Source organism: Neomonachus schauinslandi, chromosome 2 (genome assembly GCF_002201575.2).
Source record: "Neomonachus schauinslandi chromosome 2, ASM220157v2, whole genome shotgun sequence".
Lineage (NCBI taxonomy): Eukaryota > Metazoa > Chordata > Mammalia > Carnivora > Phocidae > Neomonachus > Neomonachus schauinslandi.
Window position 1 is genome coordinate 76,909,698 of NC_058404.1, and position 20,682 is coordinate 76,930,379.

General features: G+C 36.6%; 1 protein-coding gene across 3 annotated transcripts in view; it reads right to left on the reverse strand.

Annotated features, from left to right (window-relative positions):
• The window catches only part of DCLK2 (doublecortin like kinase 2), a 144,077-nt gene that overhangs the window by 115,582 nt on the left and 7,813 nt on the right, over positions 1–20,682 (reverse strand). For all 3 annotated transcript variants that reach the window (XM_044912602.1, XM_021698880.2, XM_021698879.2), the window contains exon 2: positions 8,539–8,873. In XM_044912602.1, the coding sequence (XP_044768537.1) occupies positions 8,539–8,873 (335 nt within the window). The remainder of the gene's footprint in view (positions 1–8,538; positions 8,874–20,682) is intronic.

Consider the following 20,682-nt stretch of genomic DNA (forward strand, 5'->3'; position numbering starts at 1 on the left):
AATAACTGTAGAAGTCATCTTTTTGTCAAGCATAATTACTCTTTAACCTGTTTTTTCATTTTACAGATTCTATTTAAAGAATAATTTTGCCGCACAATGTATAATTACACAGATTGTAGATAAACCCCAGGTAAAAATGCATCACTCTAAAACAAAAACAAAACAAAAAATCTGAAGTAACCTGATTAGATTAGCTCTGTCTTATCCCTCATCTTTATCACTAAAGTCTTTCACAGAGCCTGACCCGAGAAGGCTTATAGCATAACTGTGAGGTGTGTGTTGGGGCAGGGGGAGGGAGGGGCTGGAACACACTTTCTGAGTGTGAATTCCAGCTCCACTACCAGCTGTGTGTGATTTTGAATAGGTTACTTTATTTCTGTTTTAATTTCTCCAATGTAAAATGGGAATTATAATACCTAACTCTCAAGGTTGTTGTGAGGATTAGCAGAGAAGACTAATATAAAGCACTAATGCCTGATGTAGTAAGCTATTAGCTTTTATCTATTGGCTAATTAAGCTGTTAGGTATTATTCTAAGCATTGTAAAATAAGTATGTAACAAAATGTATTTTTAATAATTATTATAATCACTGTAAAATACATTTATAACAAAAATGAAATGAATTTAACACAATTTTATGATCCAAACATTACTCTAGCTTAGACATCAAAGGATAAATAAGGAAACAAAAGAGTTTGCAGTGATGTCATTTTTATCTCAGCTACACTTTACATTGCATAATTCATTACAAGCTAAAACTGTTTTTCTTAAACATCTCTCCTCCTAATTTGCAACTGCAGTAACTACTAACAGAATTTTGGTGTTTCCTCCAGCTTCCCATTAAAAAGGAGAAAATATTATTTAAGTTCAAGGGAAACTGCTTATACAATGGACACCAGAATGGCAAAACAGAAACTTTACTTCGACAAAAAAAGAGGGATATCTAAATGTTTCCTTCTTTCTTCCTACTTTCTAGACCACTCTTTGAAAAGAGGGGTTCATTATATCAAAACCTAAGATCAAGCCCCCCCACCTTAAAATCTTCTTAGATCAGCAATCAAAGAACAAATGAATGTTTTCTCCCTTTCTATACCTGGACTTCCTGAAGTACTGAAAAATCCCACTAGTTACTCTCACTCTATTGATTCCTGGTTGGGATACATTTTCCATTGCTTGAGACAGATCAGGGCTACCCACACTTTAGAGGTATAAATGTATCTAATAAGACAAAACATAGTCATCTGGATCTCTATTATCTACAAAAACAAAATGCATGCATTGGGAGCAGTGTGAGAATTAAAACCAAACTCTGTCCTCATCCACTTCAAGGAAAAATTATATCAGGATTAAACATAAAAAATATTTAAAAATAGATATCAACTATTTGATTTTTATGCAGCAATTTTTGAGAAGAGATTACTTTAAATAAGAACGGTCAGGTCACTACAAAAAAACAAAACTTCACTAGAAACTGCGATGCCAGAAAAGAAACAAAAATAAGTTATTCATATTATGGCATCCATGAAATAATTCAACTTTTGAAAGTTAGGATGGAAACCTTCATAAACACTGACTGATAAGATGAAGGCGCTCAAATGATCCCAAAGGAGGATCCCACTGCATGTGGGTATCCTAAGACTGGCTGTGGTCCCAAAATCTGGAAGTATTTTACACCCAAGCATCAACTGCTAGCAATTTCTGAGTCTGTTTTGCCTCTGCCCATGACAAGAATCAACTTGTTCCAAAATTCAACTAAATATGTTTCTTTTATGTTAAAACTCTGCTGTTTCTGGGAAAGCTAAAAGCTAGAATTTTTTACACATGTGGACAAAAGCTATATTTGGATCTTTTATTCTAACAGAATAAAGACAGTTTTAAAAGAACTCCCCCACTGCAGTTTATTATAAGGAAGTAACTCTTCCGAAAAATTTTAAAAGTAAACCTCCTTCTCCTATTCAATTCCTTTAACTTAAAAATTCAAGATCTTATTTTAAAAAGAAAAGCATTTAATCTAAATTAATTGCAAGTTAAACAAAAAACTACTTAAGAGGAGGAGTCATGACTTCTCTTTACAGATTTTTTCTAGTCATTTCATCTGTAAGTACATAGGTTGTACTTTTTAAAAAAAAATTGATAATCATAACATCACTTTTAAGTATTAAATACTTAAAATCCCACAAGATTAAATCATGCTTTCTTAGACTTCTCTTTAAATACATGTAAAAACCACTTGGGACATCTTTATTTAATCCCCTTGTCCTGCGCAACTGTATGTTAGCATCATACAACAAAGACAAACAGAATGAAATCCAAGACAGCAAAGACTATAAACCATGACATGCTGACACACCTGCCTCAACCAGGTAAGAAGTAGACAGACAGGCTAAGAGAACAGCTATAAGTTCTGAAATAAAGGTTAGCATGTGGCCTAAATGATAACAAAGTTAATATTCAAACAAGTATTTCTTTTGGAATCATTCCACTTACTTGACACCACAATTTCTGAATCTTAGCACTACTGACCTTTTGGATCCCAAAGAATTATGCTGTGTCTGTTCTGTGCACCGCAGGATGGAGAGAGAGCAGCATTCCTGGATTCTACCTATTACAGGCCAGTAGAAACTCCATCCCCAGTCATGGCATCAAAAAGACTCCACTGTATGGGTGACAGATGGTAACCACTTATTGTGGAGAGTACTGTGTAATGTATAGAACTGTCAAATCACTATGCTGTACACCTGAAACTAATATAACCTTGTATGTCAACCGTACTTCAATAAAAATTAAAAAAAAAAAAGATTCCAGACACTGCTAAATGTCCCCTAGAGGTGAAATGGTTCCCAGTTGAGAACCGCTGCTCTACACTGAAGAAAACCCAAGAGTTAACATGGATAAAACCCTAAAACATGATTTTAGTTGAAGTGATTTCATAAAGAGATATAAAATGCATGAGTTAGTTATACTAATTAAGTCAGACCTTGTAAATGAAGTCAACACTACTAGGAAGATGTGATCAGCCGTTTTGATGAAGAGAAGTTCAAGGGACATTGTTTCTTCAACATAAATGCTACTGGCACATGACACTTAAATCAGGAAAGCTCTCGAGCCCATAAAAGATAACCAGGGCCCTTAAGACTCTAACATAGGTGTCAAGATGAGATCAATGACTATTCATGATGAGCTGCCTATAAGCTGTTTAATCTCTATCCTTGTGTTAAAGATCAGATTAATTCAAGATGAAAACAACATGAGCAGAAAGTAACCAGGAAAAAAACATAAAAGTTAAAAGATAGCCTAAAATTTCGTGCAAGGACAACTCGTTAAGAGATCTTAGTTCTGTTCTCATTCCTTTCTCTTCGCCTAAGCAAAGCTGTCCTTTTCTTGAAAATTTTTGGAGAACAGATCGTTTTACAACCCATAAAAAAATCATTTGATAAGATAAAATCAAAATGAACACTGCCCATTTTAAAGGTTTGTGTTAACCTTAAACATAAGACAAATTTCTTATGCTATTTCAAAGCAAGAAACAAATGTTCTCGTTACAGCACATACCAACCAAAAATCAGACTTCAAGTTTTAAATAGCAAGTCCAGTGTTTTATCAGCGTGCCAAGAAAACTATAGCTCTTAAGGATACCTGGCCTCTGAAAATATAACATCCAAAGCTGTGTCTATCAAAAGTAAAAGTTACAATTTTTCCAGAGAAATATTTTATTTGAAAGTTTAAAGATATCTCTTTTCTTTGCACATGGGAAATAATGTTGTAAGTTCTATAAGACATGAATAGTGACAAAAGTGATTCTTGTAACATTTTATTGCCATGTGCTAACATTTCAAGGATTAACTCATGTTTTAATTTTTACAACTGATTGAAATCAGTCTTTGTTTTCCTTCTCAGTGCTTGATTTTTTGCTTCTAAGCAGACATGAGAAAGCAGTAGAAATCAGAAAACTGGATTTCTGATGGCAACTATAATCGTGTTTCCTTCTGAATTAGTTTAAAAAAAATCTTCCTCTACTTTTCTTTCTTAACACAAAATTGAAAACATGCTGCAGAGTTTTTTTCTTGCTTTTTCCACTCAACATTTTCCCAGGTCTTTAAACATCCCCCAAACATAATTTTCAACGGCCACTATTATATTCTATGGCAATATCATTTAGCTGTTTTCTACATTAGGGATTTTAAATTGTTTTCAATCTTTTGCTCTTATTGCTGAAATGAAAATTCTTATGCATAATTATGTTTTCATCTCAGATTATTTTGGATAAATTCCTAGAAGTTAGTTTACAAGTTCAAATAGTAAGAACATTTGTATAGTTGTATAAAACAAATTGCTTTCCATAAAGATTGTGAAATTTATACTTCCATCATTCTTTGAAAATGTCAATTCACTGCATATCCAAAAATAATAAACATTTTTTTAAACCTGTCCATTTTAAATATCAAAAACACCATCTCACTGATTTAATTCATTTTTTTAGAGATTGAACTTTTTTTTTTAAGAGATTTTATTTATTTGACAGACAGAGAGAGACAGCGAGAGAGGGAACACAAGCAGGGGGCATGGGACAGGCAGAAGCAGGCTTCCCGCTGAGCAGGGAGCCCGATGTGGGGGCTCGATCCCAGGACCCTGGGATCCTGACCTGAGCCGAAGGCAGACGCTTAACGACTGAGCCACCCAGGCGTCCCTAGAGATTGAACATTTTTTATACTTAGTATTTACAATTCTATCTTTTCAAATTGTGTCATCTTTTATCCATCTTGGCTTACAGTGTTATTTTTTTTCATATTAAACTACTATAACTCAATATAAAAGATATAAACCTTGCTTATGACACAAGTTTTTATTATTTTATGTCATCCAACCAACATTTCCCCTTGTGATTTTCCACAATTTTTATGCTTAGAAAATCCTTTCTCATTTCAACCTATTGACATATTTTCTTTTAGTTCATTTTATTTGACATCTACATTTTTAAAACACCTGGAATTTATTTTTCTAATGGTATGAGGATGATGATTTAATATCTGGTAGCCTAAGAGCCCATTAATCATTATTTCCAAAATTTTTCTCCCTCTTTTTCCACGTTAGCTTTTGAAATCACTTAGTCAGGTATTCCTCCCCCCACCCCAAAAAAATCTCATTTAGATTCTCATTGAAATTGCAATTAAACTATAAATAAAAATCAGGGAGAATATATAGAAGAATGTTGAATACTGGTGCTGTCAGGCGATTATCCCATACCTGACTATCATAGAAATATGTGTTGTATTTGTTCAAGCCAACACATAGAATTTTTGTTTCAGATTATATTTTTTAGAAGTGTATTAGAGAATTCACCCTCCATTTATTACTAAATCTTTAACTGAAGGTCAACTTTGTATTTTGTCAAATGCCTTTGTAGCCTTTCTGGGATTCCGTGTGCCATTATGCTTGATCCTCCACATCTCATGTATAAACAGGTTTCTTAACAGTAAACCATCCTTTAGTTCTTGTCATTAAATCCTACTCTTAGCAGTGTAGTCTTCTTTAATATGTGGATAATTTGGCGTTTCTTGTGCTTTAGTTCTAAAAACATTTTTACATATTAATATTTCTAGTCTGGAGTTTTTCTGAAGATAATTTTTTGGATGATTAGTAAAATTTCAATGATTGCCCATTTCAATTAGATGTTCAACTTCTGCATTTCACTTCCATTTTCCTTGAACAATATTCATTTAGAGATTCCAAATCTTGAGTCTCAATTTTTAAAATCTCATCTGCATTTACGCTTTATATGCCATTCAGGTTTCTGAATTTGACATATTTATGATTTCCATTTTCTTTTCGTCAGGTGTTTTAAATGTTTCTCTCTGTATTTCTGGTTTTCCTTCCTGTGTCAAACAAGAATTAGTTGTTTGACTTATCAAACTTTCTTTTAGTCTAATTCGTTTTTACTTACTTGCAGAACGAATCTTAAGGTGTTCTGTGTTGTGCTGTGCTATTAACTCAATTTATAAAGTGTCTATTTCCATTCATACATGAACCTATCTTGGGCAGGCTGCTATGAAGTGTCATGCCTTCTAATCGTCAATTTAATTAATCAGAAAGGTCATTATAACATCACTATGATCTACTGGAATTTTTAGAACCTATTTTTTTTATTTTTATTTTTTTAAAATTTTTTTATTTTTAAAGATTTTATTTATTTATTTGACACAGAGAGAGTTAGCAAGAGCAGGAACACAAGCAGGGGGAGTGGGAGAGGGAGAAGCAGGCTTCCTGCTGAGCAGGGAGTCTGACGCGGGGCTCGATCCCAGGACCCTGGGATCATGACCTGAGCCGAAGGCAGACGCTTAACGGCTGAGCCACCCAGGCGCCCCTAGAACCTATTTTTTAAATCTTGTTAATGTTTCAGGAAACAATCAACTAACTAGATCTGGTGTTAGGAAATTAGAAAACTACTTTAATCGTGTTTTTCCAGAAGGCACTGCTCCAGTGTTTCATTCTTAGCACTATTCGAGCTAAACACCTCAGAATAAATTAAGTGTGTTATAGGGAAAAAACAAAATGGAATGAAGAAACAAATTGAATGCTGGAAACTATCACGTTTAACACAATGTAAATACAAACAATTTAACTTTATTGAAATTAGGAAAAAATACACCTCAGAAGCTACATGTTTCTCTGTAGGAATGATAATCTGATTGTGGCAAAACTCAATATTCATGCATTCTTGAAATTTGCCCGATTTTTCTTCTTTAGCCAATTAGATTTCCTGGTATATTATTATCATAATTTGGCTTGCCTTTTCCTGTGTAACTTGTGAATATTTTTCAGAAATGCTGATTAATGGGTGCCTGGATGGCACAGTCAAGTGTCCGACTTTTGATTTCAGCTCAGGTCATGATTTCAGAGTCATGACATCCAGCCCTGCTTCGGCCTCTGTGCTGGATGTGGAGCCTGCTTGGGATTCTCTCTCCCTCTCCCTCTGCCCCCCATCCGCCCCCACACATACACTCTCTCTCTTTCTTAAAAAATAAACAAACAAGAAATGCTGATTAATTACCTCCCTTGTGTCCTATGAAATTCATATGGACATTCTTATGAAAGAAAGTACTTTTTTGAAATGCATTTTCCATATTATATGTAGGTGGGGAGGAAAGGCTTTTCTAAAAATGTTAAATATCTTTAATTTGGTTCCTGTGATTTACCAAACCCATAACGACTCTACTAGTCAATAGGTGTTCTTATTCTTAGAGAACATCCCATTTAGTATAAGAAGCCTCCTCAACTTACACTTTTCCCTCAGAAGTCTACATTTCCCTAACATCCAAAAAACAAATAATCCAGTTAAAAAATGGGCAGAAGACACGAATGGACATTTTCCAAAGAAGATATACAGATGGCCAACAGACACATGAAAAGATGCTCAACATCGGTCATCATCAGGGAAATACAAATCAAAAGTACAATGAGATATCATCTCACACCTTCAGAATGGTTAAAATTAAAAACACAAGAAACAGCAAGTGTTGGCGAGGATGTGGATTAAAAGGAACCCTCCTGCACTGTTGGTGGGATTGCAAACTGGTGCAGCCACTGTGGAGAACTACATGGAGGTTCTTCAAAAGTTAAAAATAGAACTACCCTATGATCCAGCAATTGCACTAGGAGGTATTTACCCAAAGAATACAAAAATGCTAATTCAAAGGGATACATGCACTCGGATGTTTATAGCCGCATTGTCAACAATAGCCAGATTAATGAAACAGCCCAAGTGTCCATTGACTGATGAATGGATAAAGAAAACGTGGTATATATATTATTGTGTGTGTGTATGTATATACATACACACACACACACACACACAAAATATTACTCAGCCATAAAAAAAGAATGAAATCTTGCCATTTGGAACAACATAGTTGGAGCTAGAGAGTATTATGCTAAGCAAAATAGGCTGGTCAGAGAAAGACAAATAAAGTACCATATGATTTCACTCATATGTGGAATTTAAGAAACAAAACAAACGAGCAAAGGGAAATAAAAGAGAGAGAGGCAAACCAAAAAACAGACTCTTAACTACAGAGAACAAACTGATGGTTACCAGAGGGGAGGTGGGTGAGGGGATAGGTTAAATAGGAGATGGGGATTAAGGAGTGAACTTGTTGTGATGAGCACTGGGTGTTGTATAGAAGTGTTGAATCACTAGACCATACACCTGAAACTAATATCACACTGTATGTTAGCTAACTGGAATTTAAATACAAACTTAAAAAAAAAAACAAAACACGAAGTTGTTTACATTTCCCTTTCAGTGACTATAAGATATACAGATTTTTCCACATACACCTTTAAGATGTTTGGGCAAAGACACAGGTAAGCCACTTACATTTTTCATGATAAAAGCTAATACAGACACACACACCTCTCAAGTAGAAGTATGAGAATAATTTCTAGCAAACTCTGAAATTCTTTCTGTCAAATATGTAACCACCATGATACAGGGAGAGTTTAACAGTGAGATGGAGAGCTGCGGGCTAGGAACCCTCTTACCTGCTTTCCATCCAGCGTGCAGAGCCTCTTGACCACTCCTGAATCCAGTTTAATGGCTTCGGTGATATCTGTCAACACCTGTTCAAAGGAATGAGCAGTCTTCTTATTTAGAAGGATCCGCACGGCTTTTCTAGGCTTCACTCCACTTCGAATCACAGTCACTAATTTGGGTTTGATGAAATCTTTACTTTCCTTCACTTCACTTTTCACCGAGGAGGGAGCAGCCAAGGTTCGGGTTGTCCCACCCTTGATGTTCACAGACCAGTTCGGATTAATATTTTTGGTGTAATCAACTTTACGAAATGGTTCATTTGATGCACACACGTAACTCTCACCTAAAAGGCAAAAAATCAGTTTAATTAGCATGATTATCCCCACCACAGAAACACTGTATCTTAAGAACAAATGCTGAAGACCCATTAAATGAACTCCTAAACTTAACAGGTTCACTGAAAAGGGGGATTCACATCCTTTTCTTTTGGCATTCTGCCCATCCTCCCTTTCTATTTAAACATCTAGATTGGTTTTAAGAGAGAGAAAATAACACACATTACAGCGTGAAAAGCACTAGACAAATGAAACAAGAGAGACTTGGGCTTTATTCTGATCAAATATGTCACCATGGATAATTCCTCTGCACTTTGGTTCTCAGTATCATTGTAAATTGAAGCTGTTGAATCAGATTAATTCTAGAGTACTTCCTAATTCCAAAATCTACTAACTAATTAAAAAAAAATCCCATTCTGGAAGAAGTAATTATATCACAATATATTCATATAAAGAAATAAAACTATTTTTCTTCTTCCAACTACAACTTTCAGTCCTAATTGAAGAATGATTACTCCATCTTCACATAGCTGTCTAAAATATATTTAGTCATAGTATCATTTACTCAATTAATGAATTACTGCAAAAATGAAGAGTTTTGACAGCTTGAAAAAATTTACTTCAGGCATTTTATTTCTTAATTAAAGAATGTGAACTTAAAATAATTAATTCAAAAAGACAACCTTCTCTATACCTACTTAAATGGGAAAGGATGTTAAATAGTTTAAAACGATGTGTCTGGGTGGTTCAGTCAGTTGAGCTACTGACTCTTAATTTTGGCTCAGTTCATGATCTCGGGGGTAGTCCCATGCTGGGCTCTGCGCTCAGCGGGGAATCTGCTTCTCTCCCTCTCTCTCCCTCTCCCTCTGCCCCTCCCCCCCACTCATGCTTGCATGCAGGTGTGCTCTCTCTCTCCCTAAAATAAATAAATCTTTTTGAAAAATAAATAAAATGTGTTCATTATTCATGCAGCCTTCTGCTTATTTTTATTAAAACATAAAAAGTATACTATTTGTCGATTGGTTTACCAACTCAATGTTCATTAATTTTAAGTCCCAAAATTATAGGTTGAAAAGTAATGATTTTTATGATTATAATTTTGAAAATCCTAATTCATAATTATATATTTAAAAATCATACTTTTTCTTTCAGGAAACTCAGAAGTCACCCAATTCTTTTATTCTCACCTTTTGGCATACAGGGCAAGAGGATTACACTCTAAGATTTTCTCTAAAATATCTTCTAACTCAAAAAGAATCCAGTATTTTTTCACATATTCAGTGTAACAGTCTCACTCGTAATAGAATAATTATATGATACAAGCCTTACGGGCTGTTCATGCTTAAAACAAAAATAACCAAAACAGTGAAAGACAATGCCTGAGGAAAACCTATTAATATAAATATCATATTTAACTATTATCAGGATGTTATTAAGATCCTGATGAATGGAGAACTTAAAGACTCCCAAGGGCACATGAACAATTCAGTAACAGATCAGGCATGTAAGAAGGGTCTAAAAAGAGGAGTAAAGCCTTCTATTTAAAGGTATAATTAGGCCACTGTCCAAGAAAACTAGGGAAGCAGCCACAGCTCTCCTGCTGCTTCCACACCAGTAATCAGAAAGCTAGCACAACCACTGCCACTTAGGGATTTTCCATCTCTGTAGGTTTATCCAAATGACTTTTCACAGTATAATCATCTGGGAAAATGGCATGTAGTTTCAAATACACATATGAAATTAATAAAATAGAACTATACATCACATGGACGTATTTACAAGCAAAAATAAACACGATTTTGCTTTAATTTTATAGAGAACACAAGTCTCATATTGAAAAGCTCTAAATAAAATTTAATTGTATGTTCTGATTCAAAATATTAAGATGGAAGAAAGAAAAGGAAATTTCAGCAAGAGACAGTGATTTTTTTTTTTAAAGGTAGGGAGAAGTCAGGTGGGGAAAAGCCTTTCCCAATATAAAGCAAAAACACAATGATAAAAAGAAACAAAACAAGAGCAAATTTAGTATGTCAGATTTCCTTGATCAACCCTGCACAGTTGACATATCAATGAGGCCAGCTGCCTTTTAAATTAATCTGTATTTTGCTTCTTTATACAGGTTCAGGACATCAGAATGAAAATAGGTAAAGGAAGTCTGTCCTTTAATTTGTTTATGTGTGGTTACAGACATATTTTAATTCCCTCCTTTTCTCCCCTCCTCCCTTCATACTGTTTCTATTAAAAACTTGTAGATCAGTTCTATAAAATGTAAAGTTTTGAACCAGCAGATATCCATTTTGGCATCTTTGGCATACAACATTTCAGCATAAAGGTTCGAAACACAGTTTTGAGGTCACACCTGTGTTTCCATATACTGGGCACATAAAACCCTACAGTAGAGATGTCATACCTTGATAACCATAGCAACCAAGATACCCAGGCTAGCTTCCCTTGTTACGTCCCCACCCTGATCAAACAATCTCCTGATGGCAATTTTGTCACTTACATAGATTTGCCTATCAGAGAACATGCTGACAAAAGAATTTAAGATTTTGTTTCCTTGGGCAGTTAGAGCTCTTGCTGTTAACCAAATAATAAATTATTATTCTGTTAGGTAGTAGGCACCTACAAGATGGATTAGAAGCAATCAGCCTCCCCTCAACCAGATTCTTGCTACTGTAGGAATTCTGGTTTAAGATTTGTTACCCCCCCCTGCCCAACTTGTCACTTCCCCCTTCTTCCCTATCCTGGTAGGAACATCACTTCCTACTGAAACTTACTCAGCTAGAAACCCAGGCATCATCCTTCACTCTTCTGGCTTCCCTACATACTACATTCTGACATCAAGTTCTGTCCACTCTCTTTTCTAAATATTTCTCAAAAGGTCCACCCTCTGTGCCCTCACCACCACCTACTCCCTACTTGGATCAATGCAAGAATGTTTTGTTTTCTGCTCACTCCCCAATAACATAACAAACAGCAGTGCATTTTATGCTATTGATACAGCTGAAAAAGTATATCCTCAAGTAATGAGTTTTGATATCCCGATAAAATATTACACTCTGAAAGGATTTTTAAATTTTTTGCCAATACATATTAAAACTACACTCACCCAAAGAAGGAAAAGCTAAGCATCTCATTTATAAATTAGAGTTAAACTAAGACATAAATGTGTATGTGTGTGTATATATATACATGAATATGTACATATGAATATGACTATATGAAAAATGAGGCTGTATCTGAAGTCCAGAATTGATCTGACTTTAACAGCTAGATCTCATTATTATTATAAGCTGGTCTGATGCTCACAGTCAGACCTGTGTTCTTCTCTGGGATATAATCTCAGACAATATCTGTTTCAAATAAAGTCACTCTGAGACTATGGTAAAGTGACACAAAAACAAGTTCACTGTGACATCCTCCAGACATCCTCCTCTCACACTCATTGAATGACTTTACCAATTACAGCTTTTTCCTCAATCTACTCTGTGCTCCCAGTAAGATTTAATGAGATACTCAGTCACAGAATTGTCCTTTCTTCTAACAGCACCCAATACAGAGCAAGTCCTTGCTTCCCCAGATCCTCCCTAAAATTATCCAACCAAAGCCCAAATTCTATGATAGGTCTAACACCATCTTACTGAGATGCCCCATGGTATCATACAATGTGCATTCTCTTTGCTGCAATGAGTAATAAACTCAACTTGTTCAACTATAGGTATGTTCTTGATGGTCTCTGGCTGAAGAGAACTGAGATACACACACACACACACACACACACTCATTCTCTTTCTCTCTCTCTCCCTCTTTCCAATAATAGTTCTTTGACCATAGGAGTTTAGAAGGAAGTCGTTTTGGAAATTATGATCACATGAATACTAAATACAAAGAAAATTTGCTTTATGTATGGAAAGAAGATGGATAAAAGCATAAGGTGATTATAAAACTTAACGGTTTTCACGCACAACACAGAATAGAAAGTCTTTGAATTTCCTTTAAGGCTCTACAGTGGCATGGCTATGGCTTCTTACCACTGACATTTGTTCAAAGACACTTTACTTCGTAGTTAGCAGGTTATCAAATTAAGTGCCTACAGTTGTGTAATACCACCTGCATATCAACCATTAATGTTCATCTTTACTCAATTGAAGAATCTGCCTCCTTTAAGAGGCAAGAGAATATTAAATGCTAGGAACTCTCCAATGTCTTGTCTCTGAAAACCTTCACCCTTACAAATGTATTCAGACTGTGCCAATTTTTCCCACCTTGTCTCTCTTTGCAGTAATAGGATAGCCACCTCCTATTGGATGTTCAGTATCATGTTTGTGTGTCCTCATGCTGCAGTTTCAGGGACATTGTTCTTCTCTCCTCCATTTAACTAGGCAGCCCTCTCTACAGGATTAGATACAAATTACCTCCTACCTTAACACACACAAATCCTCCCTCTCTTCATTCCTCATCGCACTCTACCTAATGTGCTTTTGGCTTCCATTCACTGCTGAGTTAAAAAAAAAACAAAACTCCTCATCTGTTTTTTTTCCCCACTTCCTCACCCATTGTTTGCTCTTAAGCCACTGTGGCATCACTTTTGCTCTCTGCATTCCCCTGGCTGGAACACCCTGATCCCCGAGCATGTCTTTCCTAACTGCCAAATGCAAAGCACATCTTCCAAATTCACTGGGTGTCTTCTGAGGGCATTAGACACTAGTCATGATTCTCTCCTGCAAATCCTTTTTTCCTTAGCTTCCACAGTCTGATTTCTTTTGATTTATACCTCTTACTTCTTTAGTTGTTCCTTCTTGATCTGCTTTTCAGGGTCCTCTTCTCCCATTCATCTACTTCATCCTCCTTAGATTCTCTGTGGGCAGTTGCATTCCCCCCATGGCTTCAAACACCACCTATATCCTGAGGACATTTCTAGCCTACTCCTTTCTCTTGAGTTCAAGCCACTTACTGAACATCTCTACTAGATTATCTATGGATACCTCACATGCTACTGTCTAAAACTAACTTCACTCCCCATTGTTGCCACCTTGACCTCAAACTCTCCTCTTCCTGAATTCCCCAACTTACTGAATGAAATCACCACCTATATAGTCACCCAAGCAAAATCAAGACTCCTGCCTCTCTTCTCCCTTTCCCACATTCAACAGAATTGGCAAAACTGTTGACCTTGGTCTAAGCATCTCTGGAATCTATGCTCTTTGACTCTGCCTTTTTTCATTTCACCTTGGATTAGAGTAGTTAAGCTCCCTGTGGGGCCTCACCCCCTCATCCTCCACATAGCTGTCACAGCAAATTTTTAGAAATGTAGATCTGATGTCTTTTGCCTGCTTCACTGCCTTTAGAATAAAGACCAAGCTCCTCAGCACATCACACACTTCCACTCTCATCTCCCACCACTTTCCCACAGGTTCCTAAGTTAGTCATACCAGTATATTTGCAATTTCCTTCCAAACTCATCATACCCTCTTATTTTCATTACTTCTTATATGTCTGAAATAACCTTCCTCCTTTTCCCATCTTGCCTCTCTCTAACTGACCAGTCAAGATCAATCACTCTTGGCAAGGAGGTAAGGCAATAGGAACTTTCAAACATTGCTGGAAGGATTTTAAATTGGTTCAACTGCCTAGGAAAAACAGGTTCAGTCACCTAGAAAAACGTTATCTAGTACTAAGTGTACAACATACACATCATATGACCCAGCAATCCACCCCAGGAAAATATCCTGGAAAAACTCATGCACATGGGCACTAGTGTATGTATGCGAAGCACTGCTCAACAGCCAAAGATAAAAAATCAATCCACATGTCCCAACAACAAAACAGATACAGAGATTGTGGCGTGGTCATATGTACAACTATACAGTTTCTGTATGTGAAAATGAACAAACAAGAGCCATGAACAACAACCTGGGTGAATTTTACAAACAATGGTGGGAAAAGGTGACAAAAGAATATATGTAGTCAGATTCAATTTCTCTAGAGTTCAAAACAGAAAAAATTAAACTGTATCAATTAGGGATGCCTTCATTGGTGGCAAAAATATAGATCAAAGCAAGAGTCAGGCCTCTGTTATCTTGGGAAGAACTGTAACTAGGAAAGGACACAAGGAGAACAGAGTCTGGCAATACTCTTTCTTGACACGGCTGGTAGTCACAAAGGTGTTCACTTCTTAACAACTCACTGGGCTGTACATGTATATGAATCTTCATAATTTTAAAATAAAATTTTAACAATTACATTCTTCTTAGACCCTGAGCTTACAAAGTATCAATTTCTCATAATCATTTATTCTTTCTTTCTCTCTTCCAATAGTTCTCGGTGGAGAATTTTTTTTAATCAGCTGATTTTGCTGTATTAGTACAGATGCTCAGACCTCACCACAGTTCAACTGAATTACTAGAATCACTGGATGGTGGGGCCAGAATATGTAGGTAAGGGTTTTTAATTTCACAGGTGACTCTGAAAACAACCTCTCATTACAAACTACTGCCTGGACTGGAAGCTCTTTGGAAAAAAAAAAAAAAAAAACTATCTTTTTCATACTCCCACATCTAGCACAATACCTGATATATAACAGGTACTCAAAATATGTTTGTCAATGTAATGATGAAAATGCAAACTTACAAATCTCATGGTTTGGATTTGCATTACTTCTAGGTAAAACATTTGCACAGTGTAGCTATTTATACAGAATGACCCCGGGAGGCTCAGGGTCAGGCTCCTGAAAGATGTCATGCATGATTGGAGACATTCTTAGGTCATGCCAGCCGACCAAAAGGCAGCCTAAGGCATATATGGAAACAAGCAGGATATGAAGGCTGCCTAGTATCTACCAAAGTTTTTAATTCATTTCAGACCATCAAAGCATCGAGAGTCCAGGGCACACCCTTATTTATTTTTTAAAAATTGGAGTATAATTAACATATAGTGTTGTATTAGTTTCGAGCGTACAGGGTACTTTTTTTTATTTTTATTTTTTTTACAGGGTACTTTTAAATTTTTTTTATTATTATGTTATGTTAATCACCATACATTACATCATTAGTTTTTGATGCAGAGTTCCATGATTCATTGTTTGCGTATAACACCCAGTGCTCCATTCAATACGTGCCCTCTTTAATACCCATCACCAGGCTAACCCATCCCCCCACCCCCCTCCCCTCTAGAACCCTCAGTTTGTTTCTCAGAGTCCATACTCTCTCATGGTTCGTCTCCCCCTCCGATTTCCCCCCCTTCATTCTACAGGGTACTTTTTAGTCCAATAAATGTCATGTGTCTTTTAATCAATGGAATATGCACGTGTGTACATATATATACACATATATATATGTTTAAGTATATACATGAATGTTTTTAAAGCTAAATCAGAGTACTTTGTCAACACTTGAATGTCAATTTATTGTTAGAAATTACAAATAGTTACATGCAACCTTATGCAGTTGGAAATTCAATAACAGTATGTCTGGTTAGCCTACTTTTATATCAGTTCCTATAAAGTATCTCATCCATTTCTGTTAAAATATTTACATTAACTGCCTCACCCCACTAATTAGTTTGTAATTACAAACTATTTTGACATTCATGGCAGAAAATCAATTATACAAAATTTGGACATTGAGACTATTATATAACTTGGAGTGGAAGCAAGCACTGAACTTTGTAAGTCTAAAGTGCAAAGGTTCTTCAAGCTTAGAGAAAAGATCCCCCCCAACACACATGCAGATTTAAATATGGTAACATAAAAATGGAAAGACACAGAGAAAAGAAAGCTTGACTGACACTATAGATCTAATATCAGCAAAAATCTTAGGAACCTTAATTCTTTCCTAACATCTAAAACAGAGAAAGAAAATTGCTTCCAAAGACATATAACCAGGGAAAATAAATCCAGGTATCTCGCACCTACAAAATGGTTTGATGTCCTTCATCAAGCACAGCATTTGTGAGGCAGTCCTATGGGTGGATTAAAAGATGCTTATCTCCATCCAGAGCCCATCAGAGACGAATTCCCACGCCCATCCGGTTAAGAAAAAAAGAAAGACTGATTTATTACTCTCTTGTGGCAAACAACTTAGTTTCTTTCTTTTTTTTTAACCCAAACTGTACAGAACCCAGAATTTAAAACTCATGGGGATCAGCAGAGTTACACAAAGTGCACTGCTCTGGCCTGGAAGCCTATCCCACTCTGCACTCCTTTGCTGTGTCACTGAACCATCGCTGTTGCATTCACAAATGAATGTAACGGCCTTCGCTGCAGGGCAAGGCTGAGGACACAAAAATGAGACCTTTCATCGCTAAAACCAATGCTCCTTCAACACCTGTGAAGGCAACTGGCTGAACCAAGCCATGTCCTAAAGTCACATCCAGCAGTACAGTCTGTGATACGTTCTACTGAGAAAGGGGTAAAAAAACTACTTTGAACATCTGAACATCTATGAAGAGGTATGCCCAGAAATCCACGTTTCAGTATTGAAATTTCAGAGAAGTTTAATCAATGACCAAAAAAATCAGGTAAAAGTAGAAACAAAAATCCTACTCACTAACCAAAAAGCTTTATAAAGCTTACCAGTTGAAAAAGAAATTACATCTAATCTCCTGATAGGATGGAACCTACAAATCATATCCATTATCTGTCTTTTTGCTCCTCACACCTGGACCAAACATATTCCACAATACAAGAGTTCCCTGTGACAATTTTAATTCTGTGCGTATTTTGATAGAACTTAAAATGTGTGCATCATCCTATTCTGGAATATGTGAACAACTGCTTCTAAATCAAATTCAGTCAGGCCACTCGGTGTCCAGTTTCAACTCCTCTGGTCCCAAAGGGTATAACTTTGTTGGAAGTTAATGAGGAAAAAGAGAGGTGGACTTAATCCATGTAAAAGATGTGTTCACAGCAAGTTAAGGCCAGAGGACATAATTTTACCCTGTAGGAGTGGAGCTTTATTAACAGTGCAAAACTGACTCCTTACATGGCATTCTGAAATACAGCACACTGAACTCAGCATTCAGTACCATGGTCACATTTGGGAACAATTTAGTTTGAGCAAATAATATCTATAGCTTTACACTGCTATTTTTTTACATTTTTTTGATTATGCAGTTTTGTTGGTATTTACATTATCAATTTATTTAGGTTGTATTGGTGTGTAAGACCTATAGTATATAAGAATACCTACCTTTCTACATATTTAAGTGACAATGTAATTAAAGCAATTAAGGCAATACTGAACTTCTACTAAGTTAGCTGTTAGATTTTTACATTGTTTTTCATGTTAAATGGCCCAAATATTGCAAAAGTTTTAGAAACACTGCAATTTTAAGGATGTTGAGGAGGAGAGAAAACTTCAAACAAAATGTGCCCATCTAATATTTCTCTTTTTTTAGAGGGAGGAAGGGCAGATGGAGAGGAAGAGAGAGAATCTTAAGCATGCTCCATGCCCAGCACAGAGCCCAACACAGGACTCAGTCTCATGACCATGAGATCATGACCTGAGCTGAAATCAAGAGTCGGACGCTCAACCAACTGAGCCACCCAGACACCCCCCCCCCCATCTAATATTTCTAAAGCAACTGGGGCATAATGGATCAAGGGTCAGTCCTTCAACTGGCTCATCATCTGAGCAGAGGTAAAACTTTCCTTGACAGAGTTACCCCAACTTCTGGAGACCTTTGCTTAATACCTTCCTCCTTCATCCCTTAAATCTCACTGTGAGTCTTAGAGGAAGTCTTGGCCCCAGTTTTAAGCAAGTGATTGATAATGAGGATGGCTCAAAAAGATTCAATGCAAGGGGGCACCTGGGTGGCTCTGCTGGTTAAGCATCTGACTCTTGATTTTGGCTCAGGTCATGATCTCAGGGTCATGAGATGAAGCCCCGTGACAGACTCCACTCTCAGCAGAGAGATTCTCTCTCTCCCTCTCCCTCTCCTCACGAGGACCCCCCCCCCCACTGACATGTTCTCTCTCTCAAATAAATCTTTAAAAAAAAAAAAAGAATCAATGCAAGTGATGAAAGATTCAGAAGCCAGATGTTTGCACAAAAAAGAGGTGGTGTTTACAGGATGGGAAGGAAGGGGGAAATAGCAAAGTGTGACCACTGTCTCCAGATGTCTGAAGAGCTCCTGGGTAAAAGTAAGATAAGCCTTACATAGCTCCAAATGCTGGCTCTAGAATATAGCAGGCAAGTTGTAAGGACATAAATTCTAGGTTAAGATGCTGAGAACCACCACCATTTATCAAAGAGCCACTGCATGCTAGGACTCTGCTAAGTGTTTTATACACATTATAGGGTTCATGTAGAGCCTTCCATCCATTGGCCTTGATCACTAAACTACTAAGAGATGGGTTCACACCAGGCTATTTCTCAAGTTCTTTCTCTCTCAGAGGCTTGATGAACATGAGTATAAACTATAGTAAAATTCCTTTTCTCTTTTCTTGATTCTCTGCCAATGAGGCAAAATACTGTTAAGTAAAAAGACCAAGATGATGGGCAAGTGTATTGGGGAAGAGAGCATCATCACTGCCTGTAAGAAATAATTATACTGTTGGTATTTAAAACTTAAAGTAATCTTAAGATTGTAAAACATATAGAGTGAAGGAAGAGATAAATCAGTGAAGATATTTTAAAACTTTTATTGTGAAGGACACCTGGATGGCTCAGTCGGTTAAGCGTCCAACTCTTGATTTCAGCTCAGGTCCTGATCTTCCAGTCATGGGATCCAGCCCCATGTGGGGCTCTGCACTCAGCTGGGAGTCTGCTTCTTTCCCTCTCTCTCCTCCTCTGCCCTTTGCCCTGCTTGCCTGCGCGTGTGCACGTGCTCAATCTCTCTCTCTCTCTCTCCCTCCCTCTCTAAAATAAATAAATCTTTAAAACTTTCATTGTGATATATTTTGGTTGCAAATGATTATAATTTAATCAACATATAAACAATAGATAACACAGCCGGTCATAATTGTAGATTATTTGTCACTTTGAGATATTAGCAAAGGTTATAGTGTAATCAAAATTACTTAAGTTGATCTCACAGCCAATTTTTTCCTACTCCTTCAGTCTACAAAGTAGCAGCTTCTAACAAATTACAGTATGCTTAGTCTACTGCCTTAGTCTTCCTCTGCAAATCTATACAACTGTCCAGTTTTAACTAAGAAAGTTTTTTTAAAACACCTATATCCACCTATTCCCACATATTAAAAAATCTAAAAATGGCACAAAAGTAAAATAAATCATCATTGTGCCAGAGGTATCTGTTGCATGGGACAAAGAAATGAATAAAACAACTGTGGCCCCAGCCCTCAATAGGTTTATAATTTTCCCCTTCCTGAGAATGTTTTATGAAGAACCTCCAACAGGTTATTGAGGGTTCTGAGAACTCCATCTAAACCTGGCCGACTTTTTTTTCCAGATTTTATTTTTAAGTAATCTCTACACCCAACGTGGGACTCAAACTCACAATCTTGAGACCAAGAGTCGCATGCTCTACCAACTGAGCCAGCCAAGCGCCCCTAAACCTGGGTGACTCTTAAAAAGGGACACAGAACCAGACAGAGCCAAGATCATGTCTCTTTCCCACTCCCAGAAACATTTCCCAAGATCACTGAACTTGAAAGGGGAAAGGGTCTTAGCAATTACCTGTCTCTCATTTTACAAATGAGGAAACTGAGGTCAAGCAAGGCAACTATGCAGAACTATGCACAGACCTTACTTTGCAGGTGTACAGGATAATGCATTTTATTTCAGGACCCATACATGAAATATCCTAAATTGTTGTTACACCTACAGTGACTGATGAGCTACTGTAATCTTC